Genomic DNA, 14,523 nt, shown 5'->3' with positions numbered 1-14,523 from the left:
CCCAGCACCGTGTCTAGCTATGTGACACTGTGCTCCCTGCCCTGCTGATGACGGACTACACCTCTGAAACTGCAGGCCAGCCCCATCAAATGCTTTCCTTTGTAAGAGTTGCCATGGTCATGCTGTCTCCTCACGGCAATAGGACACTGGCTAAGACATGAGTGGAACCGAGTTTTAGGGCTGGAGAGAGGGATGACTCAGTCAGTAAAGGGCTTGCCTTGCAAGCATGGACACCCAAGTTTAATTCCTCAGAGCACAGAGAGTCAGGTGTGGCAGCATGTGCCTGAAATCCCAGCAACTGGCAGCTCAAGAGCCAAGCCAAGCTAACTGAAACAGGGTGCTCCAGGGAGAAGCCGTCTCAAAACAGCAAAGTAGACAGTCATAGGAAAAGACAGCCAGAATCAGTTGTTGGAGCACACAAGCACACTCAGAAGCACACACTCAAGTATGCAAACAAGCACACACAACCTGAATGACAATCAATACCAAAATGTCTTCTGCTACTAACATAATTGACTTGGAACACACACACAGACACACACATATATATTCTTCATATATGTGTTCTCTAGAGAAAGAATTCTCTAAGAACCTCCTTGAAAAAAAGGTAGCATAATATTAAACTTATTTAAACAAACAAATAAAACTTGTAAGTAACTTTAAATTATCTAAATTAATCAGATGTTTTAATAGGACATAAAAATATACTAAATGAAAGGCAAAAAAAGCAGAAAATAGATTTTCCATGTGAACCCACTATATTCTAAATCAGAAGCTAATTTTAATAGCAATCAGAAGTGACATTCTTTTAACATTTCTTTTACATAGATTTCCTATTCAACATTCCACAATAATTGGCCAATAAAAACAAATGATATATCACTAAAAGACTATAATATCAGAAATTCAAATATACTACTAACTTTACACCTCCATTGTCCTAAACCTCACTCATCAAACACATTCATTACATCATACAAATACAAAGTGACAAATGAGAATTTGCTGACTGTTAAACCCTCCTGACTTTCTCTAGCAGGTCTATGTGTAAACCGATGGAGCCCTGCACACACACACTGAAACCATGGCTCAAGATAAAGCAAAGCTCTCAGAGAGAAATAAGTCATCTCATACAAACACTCACAGCTGTCTTGGGAAGTGAGGTTTTACTTCTATTCCATTAAAATTCTCTAGATATTAAAGCTATGAAAGAATACCATTTCTTTCACATTTTGATAGAAATTTTAAATGACTGGTCACTAATAAACTACTACAGCATATGCAACATAATTTTAAAACAGAATTCATGGGCTCATGAATGACCACAGGTAATTTTTCAAGAGAATGGCTTCAACGTAATCTTGAAATTTGCCTGTGAGACAATGATTGCTAACATGAGGCCGTCACTGCCAACAACGTGGGTGAACGACACCCGAGCTTAGCAGCAGAGCCCAGAGTCAACATGGCTCTTATTCACTCTGAGAAATTTGAGACGAGGCCAAACTTGAGCTTCTGGCAAAAACCAGGAAATCCTGTTAATAAACCTAAGCCCTATGACATTTTCAAACTAAAATATTTATGGTTATCTTTTAGAAAAGTGAACATTTGCCACCCCCACAGCTTTCATTTTTCTAATGTATAATCCTCAAAACATGGACAAGCACTGTAAACACCTAGTTTAATCTCCCCGGCACAGAAACGTAAATAATCCTAAACCATTTTATTTATAGTCTGCTAATGACTTTAGTTACTATTTAGCAAATGAATGGCAAGGCCAAATCAGAGATGGGGAAAATGATAAGCCCAGCATTTCACTAGCAAGAACTTAAGCAATGAGTAAAACAAAACAGAGGTTTGAACCTGCAAGAGCAGGAAAGCAGACAAACAAGACAGACTAAGGTTTGGATAGACAGAAGTCCACCTCTGCATCAGTTGATTTTCCTTCAGCATCAAACTTCTCCAACTGACTTCAATGACTCCCTAGGATGGACTGGGACCCAGCCAGCAGATTCACTATCAACCGTAATCTCAGCATGCGTGAGACTCAGCGGACAGCCAGCTAGTCAAAGACCAATATTCCAAGTGAGTTACCTATCGGGCACCCTTGGAGCAAAACAGGCTGTGGTAGAGTGAAGGCACAGGATATGCTCAGGCCCGAGCTCCTGGATTTTATCCTCCACGGCTTTCAGGTCTGTGCGCAGCTCATCACCTTCCAGTACATTTTCTATTACCACTGGTTCAAAACCTAATCAAGTCAACCAGAGAGCTAAGCATTAGTGTCAACTAAGTGAGAGATGATTCTAGAACTCTAAGAGCCAATGCAATGGCACACAGAACTCTAACTACTTAGTAAACTAACAAGCTTTTCCTCTAGTAATAAAGATGGTGGCCCGGAGCTGGCATTAGAAACAAGTCCAAAGGTGTGAAGAATAAGTAGACATCTAGGACTGGATCTTAATGCTTTGAAATGATTGGGAAGGGATTTTATGCTGTAAGGAAAGCACATATTAACCAGAGGTCTACAGAACTTAATTGCTCAAATGCTGATAAGCAAAAAGAAATTTGCTCGGGCTGGAGAGATGGCTCAGCAGTCAAGAGCACTGGCTGCTCTTCCAGAGGTCCTGCATTCAATTCCCAGCAACTACATGGCGGCTCACAACCATCTGTAATGGCATCCAATGCCCTCTTCTACTGTGTCTGAAGACAACAACAGTGTACATATATATGTATGAAAAAATATATATGTATATATATATATTTTTTTAAAAGAACCCTGGTTATTGTCTAGAAACATTTCAATTTCATTTGAGTTTATTGCAGAGATAGATATAAATAATAATAAAATTCAAGCACTAAAATAAATCACATCCATAAACTTTGTTTTATCATATATACACACAAACCAAAACAAACAAACAAAACACCGTACAATGAATTTCAGTAACCTGGAGATCACTGACCCATGTCATGGCCCAAGAGTCCTTCATAATTTTAATTGAAATATTGTACTTAAATAGCACATAATTAAAGACCGCCTCAGAAATAATTATACAAGCCTTAATGGTAAAGGTAAGTAACCTTTAAGTAAGTTTAAAAATTGCATGAAACAAAATACATACTAAATGTTATGAACACTTTCCTATAATCTCTTTAAAGCACGAATATGGAGTACATTATATTCTCATTTACCTAGCTCTATGTAAAAATCTGAATTTCCCACTGGATGTCTAAAATACCACATATGCTGCATGTCTTCTTTTACCTGCAGTGACCATGGACTTAAAGCAGGACTTCTGGTCTATCCGTGGCCATATGATATACTTGGCCTTCGGTCTTTTGTGTCGTAGTGTTAAGAAACACAAGGTTAGACTCATTCCAGTTGCCATAGGAACTACAAAGCAACTAGCCACTGAATGAACACCTACAAATAAAAAATGAAACAATTTATTATCCCATTAAAACCTTCTGGAAGAAATAATGTATTTGTTTTATCAAACAACATAACTGTAACCCTGATGTTTCTTTCTCATTTGCTCTCATGAAACTCAGTTTTGAAGCCAGGGGGTAGTGGAATAATCTGTAATCCCAGCACATGGGAGGCAGAGACGCAAGTGCAGCTCTGATTTTGAGTCCAGCCTGGTATACAGTGAGTCCCAGGAGTGCCAGAGCTGCATAGTGAGGCCCTGTCTCTGGAGGAAAAAAGACAGAAACACTGAAATTTGCCCCGTGATGGGCCTCAGGAGGCAGAGGCAGGCAGGTCTCTAGATTCAAGGCCAGCCTGGTCTACAGAGCAGGTTCCAGAACAGTCAGGGATTCACTCAGACACTCCAAAACCAAACAAAAATGAGTCGCTCCTGGGGCTACAGCTCTCATTTTCTGTCTTATTCCGAAACAGGTTTACACGTGTGTCCTTTTAAAAGCCATTCAGTGTTTCTGAAGACACAAAAGTGTAAGACACTAGTGTGCTGTGTACACCTCAGTCACGTTATGACAGACACGACACATACCAGCCAGCTTTATGACATGCAGCACCAAAGAATTAGTAATTTTGTTCAACAGGCTGGAACCTGCAGCTTTTGGTTGCACAGCAGAAATATCACCGGATCGCCCAATTCCATGGATGAACCTAAGCAAAAAATAGGTCAAAACCCATACAAATACATTTAGTGATCAACTAATCAATCAATTACAAATAAATACCCCAAAATGAGCAAAGGCAGTTTTCTGTTGTAGGTATACTTCATAAACGATGAATGTGGAAATTAGCTGAAACAGTTTCAATATGCTGTAGTCGCTGTTCTCCAAAGACCATCATTATTAAACTCTTCTCTCATGTTGGTCCACATCAAGAGATACAGTTTAATTCTCCTCCAAATCTATATGTGGATTAGGGTGGAGGTGTCCTTACTGACTTGCCTTTGACTGGGAAGAACACAGAAAGTGACTGTCTGGAGCCTGAGTTCTAACATATCATAAGAAGCACTAAAGGTCTTGGCTTCTTGAAGAGTCTGCTACTGTTTACTGCCTTCCAAAATCCAGCTGCCACACTGAGAGGAGCTGCCATACAGAAGATGGGATTTGAGCCTTAGCCATGTAAACAAGTCATCTTTAATAGACTCCCACTCTCACCTTCAATGGGACTACACTCTTACCTGACATTTGACAAGTACATCAGAAACACAAGACACCCAGGTGCTGAACTCAGTTAATGCACAGAACCGGGAAGAATAATCATCATTTTAAGTCATTAGTCTTTGGAGTGTTATGTTTAAAAACCACAGTACAGGTAACATTCTATTTGTAGATTGTCCAGAAACTGTTTGTATTTTAATGTTAATTCTACTTCCCCAAGAAGGGCAGGCTTGTCAAGTGACTCCAACGGAACCTTCCCATTTTAATTAGTAAAGGGCGGGGCGAGGGAGGTGGAGAGGGCAGAGAGGTCTGAGGTCAGAGGATGGAGGGGTAAGGTCATGGCAACATGGAGCTTCCCAAGGACCAGCTAGACCCAGGTGGGATTGATTGGTGTTAAAAAGCTATGAACATTAAGGATTTTACAGGTCTAATATCTCATATAGAAGGACAGTTTGTATCTTTGTCTATTTGATGCGATCTTATTGTGTAGAGAGTTTGTGCATTGAGAGCTGAATATATAAACCTGTATGAAAAGCTACCGGGCTGTAGAGTTGTGTTTGTGTGGGATTTTGGGGTAGAGAAACACCCCAGGACAGAGGCGGAGAACAGGCGGTAGTAAACTGCCAGGGAAGGGAGCTGCTCGGACAAGTTGGGCCATGTTGGCTCAGACCGGGCTCCAGAGGTGCTCGGGGCTCCGTATCAGGGTCGGGCCTGAGGAGTGAGACCTCGGGGCCAGTAAAGAGATAAACCGTTTTTATTTTTTAATATTTACTGCGACATTCTATTCCCTCTTTTCTGCCTTTCAAAGCAGTGGAACAGAATCCAGTCTGACAGAAACTGTCCTATGTACTTGTTGGCAGTGATGGTGGTCTTTTGAGACAGGATCTCACTAAGTAACCCTGGTTGACCCTATACTTTGGACCCCCGCCCTGTTTCTGCCAAGTGCAAGGATTACAGGCAATACCACCACCCAAGCAAAAACTTCTCAATTCTTAAACTATGTTTCTTGAAAATGAGTGTACAAATCCACTTGTCTTAAATCAGATGGTCCTATACACTTAAAGACACCTCTGAATACTCCTAATTAAAAAGAAAAATGGTGCATGCCCCATCTCTTACATTCAATTAGATCAGAAACCCTGTAAATGAGAGTATCCCCTAGCACTAGTACTGTACTTCCCTACAGGCACGCCTCATATACAAGACTTCTACATAAATTATGCATGGACCATTACCAGGGCTCCTTGAGACAGGAAATCTGCATCCCTACTCATTAGCATTAGTTCTGACTGCAAAATGTTTTTATTAAAATATAATTTTAGTATGTCTCAAAAACTTCACTTTGATTTAAAAAAACAAAAAGATGTTAAGAGTTCGTATTTCTCACAGAAAGGGTGGAAGACAGAAATAAGCAGTCATATCCAAAAGCACTGCCAACAGATGACTAAATCATTCTTTGCCAGGCGATGGTGGCACACACCTTCAGTCCTAGCACTCAGGAGGCAGAGGCAGGTGGGTCTCTTAAAAAAATTACTTTTCAGAATGGATTAAAATTTCAAAAATAATACAAATAATGTAATCATCTAATATACCTGTTCCTCTACCTGCTGAGATTCAGATAGTGATAAACCAAGTTTTCAAGTTCATTACTCTCCAATAAAACCTGTATGTTAATAAGCAAATATGGCTGCTCATGGTGTCAAATGCCTTTCTTTAATCCTATGACTCAGGAGGCAGAGGCAAGTAAATCTCTTTGTCTGAAGCCAGCATGAGCTACATAGTGAGTTCTAGGCCAGTCACAGTTACAAAGTGAGAATGTCTTAAAAACTGAAAAAAAGGAAAAATAATACATTTTAAAAAAGGCCACACCTATGTTTATCATTCTACAAGGCTGGCTGAACTGTGATTGTGGCAAGTCAGCAAGTTGCAGGTTCAGAATGAAAACATCTCTGTGTGACCTATCACCTCTGTGACTATTAGGCAAATCCTTCCGGAACAAACCGAAGCCCCCTAGCTTCATCTACCTACCCAAAAGCTAAGAATGTCATCACACAACACCCAAGGCCTGCGACAGGATTTCCCTGCTTTCCTGAAACATGACTACGTTTCTACTAGTGAATTCAAAAAGTGTCTTGGCCTATGATCTTGTTCTGTGACATTTTATATAAAAATTTCATAAAGCTGCTACCATTCCAGAACATATTTGTTACTTATACATATCTCTAGAATAACTCTTATTCCTTTTGAAGTGAACTGTGTTTTCTTTAAGATTTATTTATTTAATGTACATGAGGACACTGTAGCTGTCCCCAGACACACCAGAAGAGGGCATAGGATCCCATCACAGATGGTTGTGAGCCACCATGTGGTTGCTGGGACTTAAACTCAGGACCTCTAGAAGAGCAGTCGGTGCTCTTAACCGCTGAGCCATCTCCCAGCCTGAACTATGTTTTTTTACATTAAGTTCTCAGAGCAGATGTACTAGTTTAAACATTGTCAGAACACAGTACTTGTGCTGTCGACCAGCACATCTCCAGTTCTATTGTCATGAAAAGCGCCAGTCACAAGTGTCTCCACCTCTCACTTGTTTGATTTCCATAGCCATGATGACAGAAGTAACTACATGAGTGGAAACTTTATAATTTAGTACGACTACCATCGCCATTATTTTAAGCTCCTCCCACTCCCAGAGAATGAATAAATAAATAAGCAATAAATAAATGTTTTCACAACTAGTTTAAGAACCATACCTGTAATGACGACGAGCAACCAAAGCAGAGGCCACTCTCCCTTCCCTTTCTCCCACACCGCAATTCCCCAAGAAATTGTTGCTGTCCATGACTGCAAGCTCATGCAGAAAGAGCTCCAGAGTACTTTCATCCCAGCCATCCTCTGGACACTTGCCCTTTAAAAAAAAAAAAATAGTAATGACATTTATATTCAGGAAAATTATCGGTCCCTAAAACTCCACACCAGTGTACTTGATTTCTTTCTTAATGTGTCTTAACGACCCCCGATTCCTCACATCAGAAATAAACTCAGCAACTATGAAGCAACTGCCAACTGGCCAAACGTTCCTATTCTAGTTGACTACAAACTAGAGATTGCGAAGACGAGTAATACGCGCCACTGAAGTTTGCCAGGAACTCTTAAAGCCCAGTTAAGTCTGGGAAACTGAAAAGGGGATGAGCTTTCCAACTAGGGGCTGGCAAGCTCTGGGGGCACTAAAGTTCAGGACTACTGTCAAGGAGCGAGGCCTGAGTGGCCTGGCGGGAAGCTGCCGCAGGAGGTTTACCGACAGCACGCGCGCCCTGAGCGGCCGGGCAGAGCAAACACTTGGACTTTGACAGTTCGGCACACGCGAGGAGCGCGCGGCCCCTCCGCTCCCTGAAGCCGCAGAGCCCGAGTGCCGAGGCGGCGCAATACCTGCTCTAGGAGCAGCCGGATGAGGTGCTCGTGTGCGCGCCGAGCCTCGCAGCCCTGCCTCACGTAAGCCGGAGACACCCGCCGCTCGCCGGCCGCGAAGCTCTCGGGGTTCATGACAGCGCCCACTGAGCACACGCCGAGGCCCAGGATGCAGCGCGCCGCCCGGACGGTACGGGGCGGCCGTGGACCCAAAACACCCTAGGCCTCCGCCTTCGGCTTCCGCGCATGCGCAGAGCCGCCTTGATTACCTTTCAGCCCCACCCCAGCCCCACAAACGCCTAGGAAGAAATTGGAAACCTCTCTCTAATCTTGAGAGAGTTGGCAAGATTAGTGGGTTTCCGGCGACAGGAAAAGGGCGTTGGCTGGGCTAAGTAAACCCTCTTATGATCAAAAGCACTAGTACTTCAAGAGAGGGCAGGAAAGGCAGAAGAGCCATTGTGTAGGCTTCTCAAGAAATGACTATGGTCTGCTCCAGGCTTGTTTGAATCTTCCCGACTGTGTCAGATTACAGAATCTTACATCCATCTCTTGATAGATTTCAGCATTTCCTACTGCCTGAGCACCTTAGGAAAGGACAAAGCCTTACTCCCGTGGCAAATTTATCTGATAGTTACTCTTTTCATCAAATTATACAATAATCTGCAAAAACTCAATCTATCAGCGTACTATGGGAGGAGGAGCCCCATTCGTGTCTTACCTGAGATCTAGAGTTTTTTTGTACTTCATTTAGATCTACAGAATTCCTTTAAGAACTTTGCCCTAATACTTGTCCGTGATTGTGTTTCTTTAGAATGTACTAGTAGTCTACCAAACGTAGGAATTCACCAATAGCAGACCATATGTACTTGCAGGTCAGCAAGCAAGCAAACATGGGCTACAAATTCTATATGACTTTGAAATGTTTGAAGGGAGAAGGGTTCCTCATCGTTTTGGGGTGCCACTGAAAGACCCCCAAATTGGGGAAGCCCCTCACTCTAGTACCGGGAGAATTCGAACCCAAGACTCACAGAGAGTATCTTGCTGCAATCAGGCAAGAGGTTTATTGGGGGAGTAGACCAGAGCTCTGGGGAACGACACATATCTCATGCAGGAGATAGAGGAGTTGACCCCAAACTCAATTGGGGGACATATTTATAGGGAAAATTACATAGTCAGCTAGCAACGGGCACATAGCAATTTCATTGGTTCATTCAAATTCGCACACTCTGTCTGCTTTTGGACACAATTTAACTCTAGGCCACTCTATTTCTGGGCACACTGACCTTTTATTTGTTTTTCTCAGGACTGTGGAGCCAGACCTTATCGAGTCTAGATGGTCTGGGTTTGGGCCATTTCTTTAAACAAGTTATTTTGTTCTTAGCCTTGAAGCATACTTGTCCTCAAGGCAGGGTCAGTGGGACCAACTTAAAATTTAACTCTTTCACCACAACAAAAATAGACGAGAAGCTATGGGAGTCTGCAATGTGTCCTGTCTTGTAGCTTAGTAGCCATATAAAAATAAAGGCTCGTGTGAAGAGAGGGGGAATGTGGAAAGTGACAAAAATGTTCTGAGAGCTCACTGCCAACCAGCATCCTTACCCATTAATAATCCTTGAGTATACAAAGATCACAGCCCTTCAGCTAGTCAAAGACACCATTGTACAATACCTGTGCTTAGTCCCCGCCTTTGAAAAGAATGAACAGGGAAAATGGTTGGACCTTTTGTTCCCTAATCCCTGAGCCTCCTGGGACATTTGCTTGGGGCTATCAGATATCGTCAAAAGGATGTCACGTGTCTCCGTGGGCTTATTTCAACATGGACACGCAGGTTACTCTCCCAAGTCAACATGGGCTGCGAAGCTTTACAAAGATCACTGCTGTTAAGTGGGGGTCCCCGTAACCAGCCTGCAACACAGTCTAGGAAAAACCTAAAGAGTGAGTGGGCCGAGCACAGCCTCAATGGCCATTTCACCATTTTTAGATTGATCTTTAAAATGCCTTTTAGATAGTGTCTGTTCACCTTCAGGGTGGTCTATGGTATTCCCTTGCCAAAAGATGCAGCCTGTACAGTCTCTGAAAATTCTGATTTTATTTTAACCTGGTCAAAAAAAAAAAAAAAAAAAATCCTAACAGTGACCAAGCCACTTACTTCCATCAAGGACATCAAAGTCCCAAGCCACTTACTTCCATCAAGGACATCAAAGTCTAGCCAACCCTAAAATGATTTCAGCTGGAATAGGAGATGGAAGGACCTCTGCACTGTCTTACCCTGTCCCAGCGGTGGAAAGGAGGGTACCAGAGTACTTGTTCACATACAATGCAAACTGGGCTGTTGGGGAAGGGAAAGAAACACTGATGGGGGGAAGGAGATGGAGGAAGGAAAGGGAGGAAAGAGATCGAGGAAGGGGATGGAGGAGAAGAAGGAGATGGAGGAAGGGAGAAGGAAGAAGGTGGAAGAAGGGAGGAAGAGGATGGAGGACTCAAAACAAAGTATGTATGGAACCCACTACTTTGTGTACTAATGATTTTTTTTTTTTGAACTGAAAAGAACACAGATCAGAGTTCTGTCAGCATGAAATGTTAATCCAAGAAAATAGTTCCAACTGGGGGGTTTAAAGAAATCATTCAGAAGCAGCCCATCTTCTAAAGCCACAGACTACACAGGACCTTCAGAACAAGCCAATGACCTCAAAGTAGGCGGCTTCCTTTCTGGGCATTAAACAAAGGTCCCCCATTTACGTGTTTTCACTATAAAATCTGCTCCCATCCTCATTTTAGAGCCTGGCTTTCGGCCTCTTTTCCTCCTTGTGTTGGTGTAGGCCAGGGCATACATTTTCTAATGCCGTTCACTTCCCTTGCCACACTGACTGCTACAAGGACATCTATCCCTGTCCCCATCACTTAAACACCTAAGCGATTCCGATCCCATTAAACAAGACGAGAGGGAAGCTCAACCACTGGTATGCCCACCTGCAATTATATGAACAAATGATTGTAAACGATTCAGCCTAATCACTTCACTGGTGTCCATCCCTCCCCGGGGGGAAAAAGATTATTACAGTATTGATCAGACCAACGGTGTTTCTGAATTTGAGTTCAATCACCTTCGTAGGGTAATGGGCCAAATCTTTGCCACCTGGAAAATGACTAGTTGAGATCCAAATGTGTATCCCAGCTAATCTAAGGCCTCGGTTTCTACCTTACATCATGAGTCTCACACATAGTCCCCGTCATCTGTCTCCCTGTGTCTCCCATTGAATCTACCCTCCACTTGGAGAGGACACCTAATTCCATTTGCTTCAAGCTGATACTTCTTGTATTTTAGGGCTGTGATTCCAAGAAATGTCTGTACATCTTTTGCCCCTACTCTGACTCAGGATCGCCTATTCCCAAACCAATCACGTAAGATGTCCCATTAGCTGCCTTTAGCTTCCTGAAGCCGCCATCAGTCTCCGAATCTTGGCACACCTAAAACATTTTCTATTACATTTGCCCACTCCCCTGCATACATTTCTATAGAAACTGGGCATCAGCACAAACAGACAAAAAAAAATCGTCTGGTAAGCTGTTGGCCTGAACAGTAGTTTTTATGTCGTATCTTCACGTATCTGTTCTTTCTCATTAGCTTGTGCAGCATATAGTATAGCCTCACCCCGAACTCCCCAGCTCCCTGGGGCTTGGGATTCTCTCTCCCTCTCTCTGACAAGTGGGCTTAGTCATGGAGCAAGCTGCAGTCTTTCTTTCTTTCTTTCTTTCTTTTTTAAAGATTTATTTTTACTTCTGTGAATAATGTATGACACGCATGTATGGGTGCCCCAAGAGGTCAGAAGAGTCTAACCCATGGAGGTACAGGAGGTCAGAGCTGACCATGTTGGGTAGTGGGAACCAAAAACTAACCTACACCTCCTCCACCAAAGCTGACCTGCACAGAGGGCAGGAGAGCCTCCAGCTTCTTTGTGATACAGGTGATGCAGTAAACTTAAGTCCATTAAGAAATTTTTAGTTTTGGAAATGGACCACTTCTGTTTTACTCTTTACATTAATTACTAGCCCCCTGTTTTCTTTCTGAGCCCTTTGAAATGCTGGTTATAGAGACTCAATTCAACTGAGCCTATGCAGATATGAACTCCAGGTTCTCCCAGCATCCCTCAGTCCCAACCTGTTACAGGGCTTGGTTGGCATACCCTGCTCTTTGCCCTGGAACTTTCCAGCTGAGGGCTGGGCTTCCCCTCCCCCAAAAGCTCCTCCTTATACAAATCCATTTTGTTCCCCTGTCTTCCCTCCCTCCCCAACCCCACCTGCAAGCCTATCTCCCAATTTCTCTCTCCCTGGCTGTGCATACTTTCTCTTCTTCTCCTATCCCCCATGGTCCCTTCCTTGGGACCAGTAAACCTGTCCTAGAGTGGCTTCAAAATAAACCTGCCTTTATATACTTTATTTTGGCTTGAACTGGCTCGTTTCATCCATGGGGAATAACCTCCATCAGTTTCTCTTAGCTCCAGGGCCAGTTTAAAATCTTAATCTGTGCCCCCTTTCTGTTTTTGTTTGTTGGTGGTGGTGTTGATGGTGTGTGTTCACGCATGCATGAGTATGTCTGTTCTCTTTCAGACATACACTCACTTTGTACTCTTGGCTGGCCTGGAATTCACTTTATATACCAGGCTGTCCTGAAACTCACAGGGCAGCCTCTGCCTCCTGCATGCTGAGATTAAAGATGCACCCCGTCATATCCATACCAAACTGCCTGCTGACATGTTAGTATTTAAAACGTTTACAGCTGGTTTTTTGAGATGTTGTCTCCCAATCTCCTAACTCCTTGTTTTACCTTAAACTATAAACGTAAGTGCAAAACCTGAGGTTGAGGTGGGAACTCACTGCCCTCTGATTGTCTTCCACGCCCACGAGGCCTGACTCGAAGTAAAAACATGGACAAGTGCTCTCTCCTTGATCAATTCTTAATTGCCTATGTGTGGCTTATACAAAAGCAATTATTTTCATTCATCTAGCTGCAGAACTGAAACAGTTGTGGTCAAGCTCAAACGTGGAGAGTTCAAAGGGTGCTTACTGATCTTGGGGAAGTGACTTCATGCGTCTGTGCTTCGGATTTCTGTCCTTTAAACAGTAGGAATAGCTTCTTTATACGGAGTTTAAAATGCACAAAATACCAGGCCTGTATAAATAGTGGGAATTGGTTCTTGACTACTCTAGCAGTATCGGGTACAGGTTCCATCTTGTGGAGTAGGCCTTAAATCCAAGCAGAAAGTGGTTGCTTACTGTCTTGGTTTGGGTTTTACTGCAGTGAACAGACACCATGACTAAGGCAACACCTTTAAAAAGAACATTTAATTGGGGCTGGCTTACAGGTTCAGAAGTCCAGTCTATTATCATCCAACGGGAGCATGGCAGCATCCAGACAGGTGCAGGAGGAGCTGAGAGTTCTACATCGTCATCGGAAGGCTGCTAGGAGAACACTGGCTTCTAGGTTGCTAGGGTGAGGGTCTTATAACCCACAGGGACACACCTACTCCAAAAGGCCACAGTCTAATGGTGCCACTCCCTGGGTAGAACATATACAAACCATCACAGTTACTGCAACGAAATTTGCAACCCCTGGGAAAAGACCACAGACTCAGTCCAATTAGAATTAAAAGATTTATTGAAGCTGCTAGCCAAAGGAACAATCTCTGAGTCAAAGTCATGATTGCTGCGAGAAGCTGGGTGAGGAAAAGATTCTTAAAGGGGAATACGACAAGACCTTCGGTGTCTACACTGAAGCAAGCAAATACGGATCTGTTCTGCCAAGTGACCCAAAACGACCGATGGTATCTGTGAAAACAAGTTACAGAAGCCGAAAGAGCAGCCAGTCACATTATTACAAGTAGATAGTCACAGCTGTAGTTTTTGGGTGGGTGGGGTCACTAAGTCAGGGTAACTGGGAAGTTATGACTTCCAGGGACTGAAGTCAGAGACAAAAGACGCGTGGGTACTAAGATGGATGCCTAGCACAAAATGGAATTTCTTCAGCCATCACTGTTTGTCCCGTAACATGTGACACTGGTGTGCCAATATATTTTTGCAAGCAAGTCGCTGTTGAAGGTCATGGGTTTTGTAGCTGGGTCATAGTGAGATCGCATGCCTGCCTCTTCTGAAGGTTCTAGTTAGGCACCAGTTCAACTTGACCATGTTGGTAGGCAAAGTAAGTGTCGTCTTTAGAAATAGGGCCTTACCGTCAGAGCAAGACCTAAGACCAGGCAGGTCACAGGCCCTGGGGGAAAACCTAATGCTATTATCCTGCTAAGGAACATGGCAACAAAATGACTCTTAATGACATAGTGCTAGAGCATAGATGAGCGTCTCAACACTTATCAGAGAGGCTTCTTCTTACATCATATGGTAATTCATACAGAGTCCCCTAACTGGACAATGTGCAGACAGTGAGAGTCCTTAGGACACTCAGTCCTAAATGATGGGGTGTCTTCATCAGAC

At 43.1% G+C, this 14,523-nt stretch overlaps 1 protein-coding gene across 1 annotated transcript in view; it reads right to left on the bottom strand.

The window, feature by feature from the left end:
* Positions 1-8,180, bottom strand: part of SEPSECS (Sep (O-phosphoserine) tRNA:Sec (selenocysteine) tRNA synthase) — a 29,091-nt gene extending 20,911 nt beyond the window's left edge. Inside the window, exons 1-5 of the mRNA XM_080917215.1 lie at positions 8,059-8,180; positions 7,383-7,537; positions 4,008-4,126; positions 3,263-3,421; positions 2,092-2,245 (exon numbers count right to left, since the gene is read on the bottom strand). Coding sequence (XP_080773341.1) covers positions 2,092-2,245; positions 3,263-3,421; positions 4,008-4,126; positions 7,383-7,537; positions 8,059-8,172 — 701 coding nt within the window. The 5' untranslated portion in view covers positions 8,173-8,180. The remainder of the gene's footprint in view (positions 1-2,091; positions 2,246-3,262; positions 3,422-4,007; positions 4,127-7,382; positions 7,538-8,058) is intronic.
* Positions 8,181-14,523: the final 6,343 nt, after the last annotated feature.

Source organism: Micromys minutus (genome assembly GCF_963924665.1).
Source record: "Micromys minutus genome assembly, chromosome: 1".
In the NCBI taxonomy this organism is placed as follows: domain Eukaryota; kingdom Metazoa; phylum Chordata; class Mammalia; order Rodentia; family Muridae; genus Micromys; species Micromys minutus.
The sequence above is the reverse complement of the archived record's forward strand: the minus strand, read 5'-3'. Positions and strand labels throughout refer to the sequence as shown.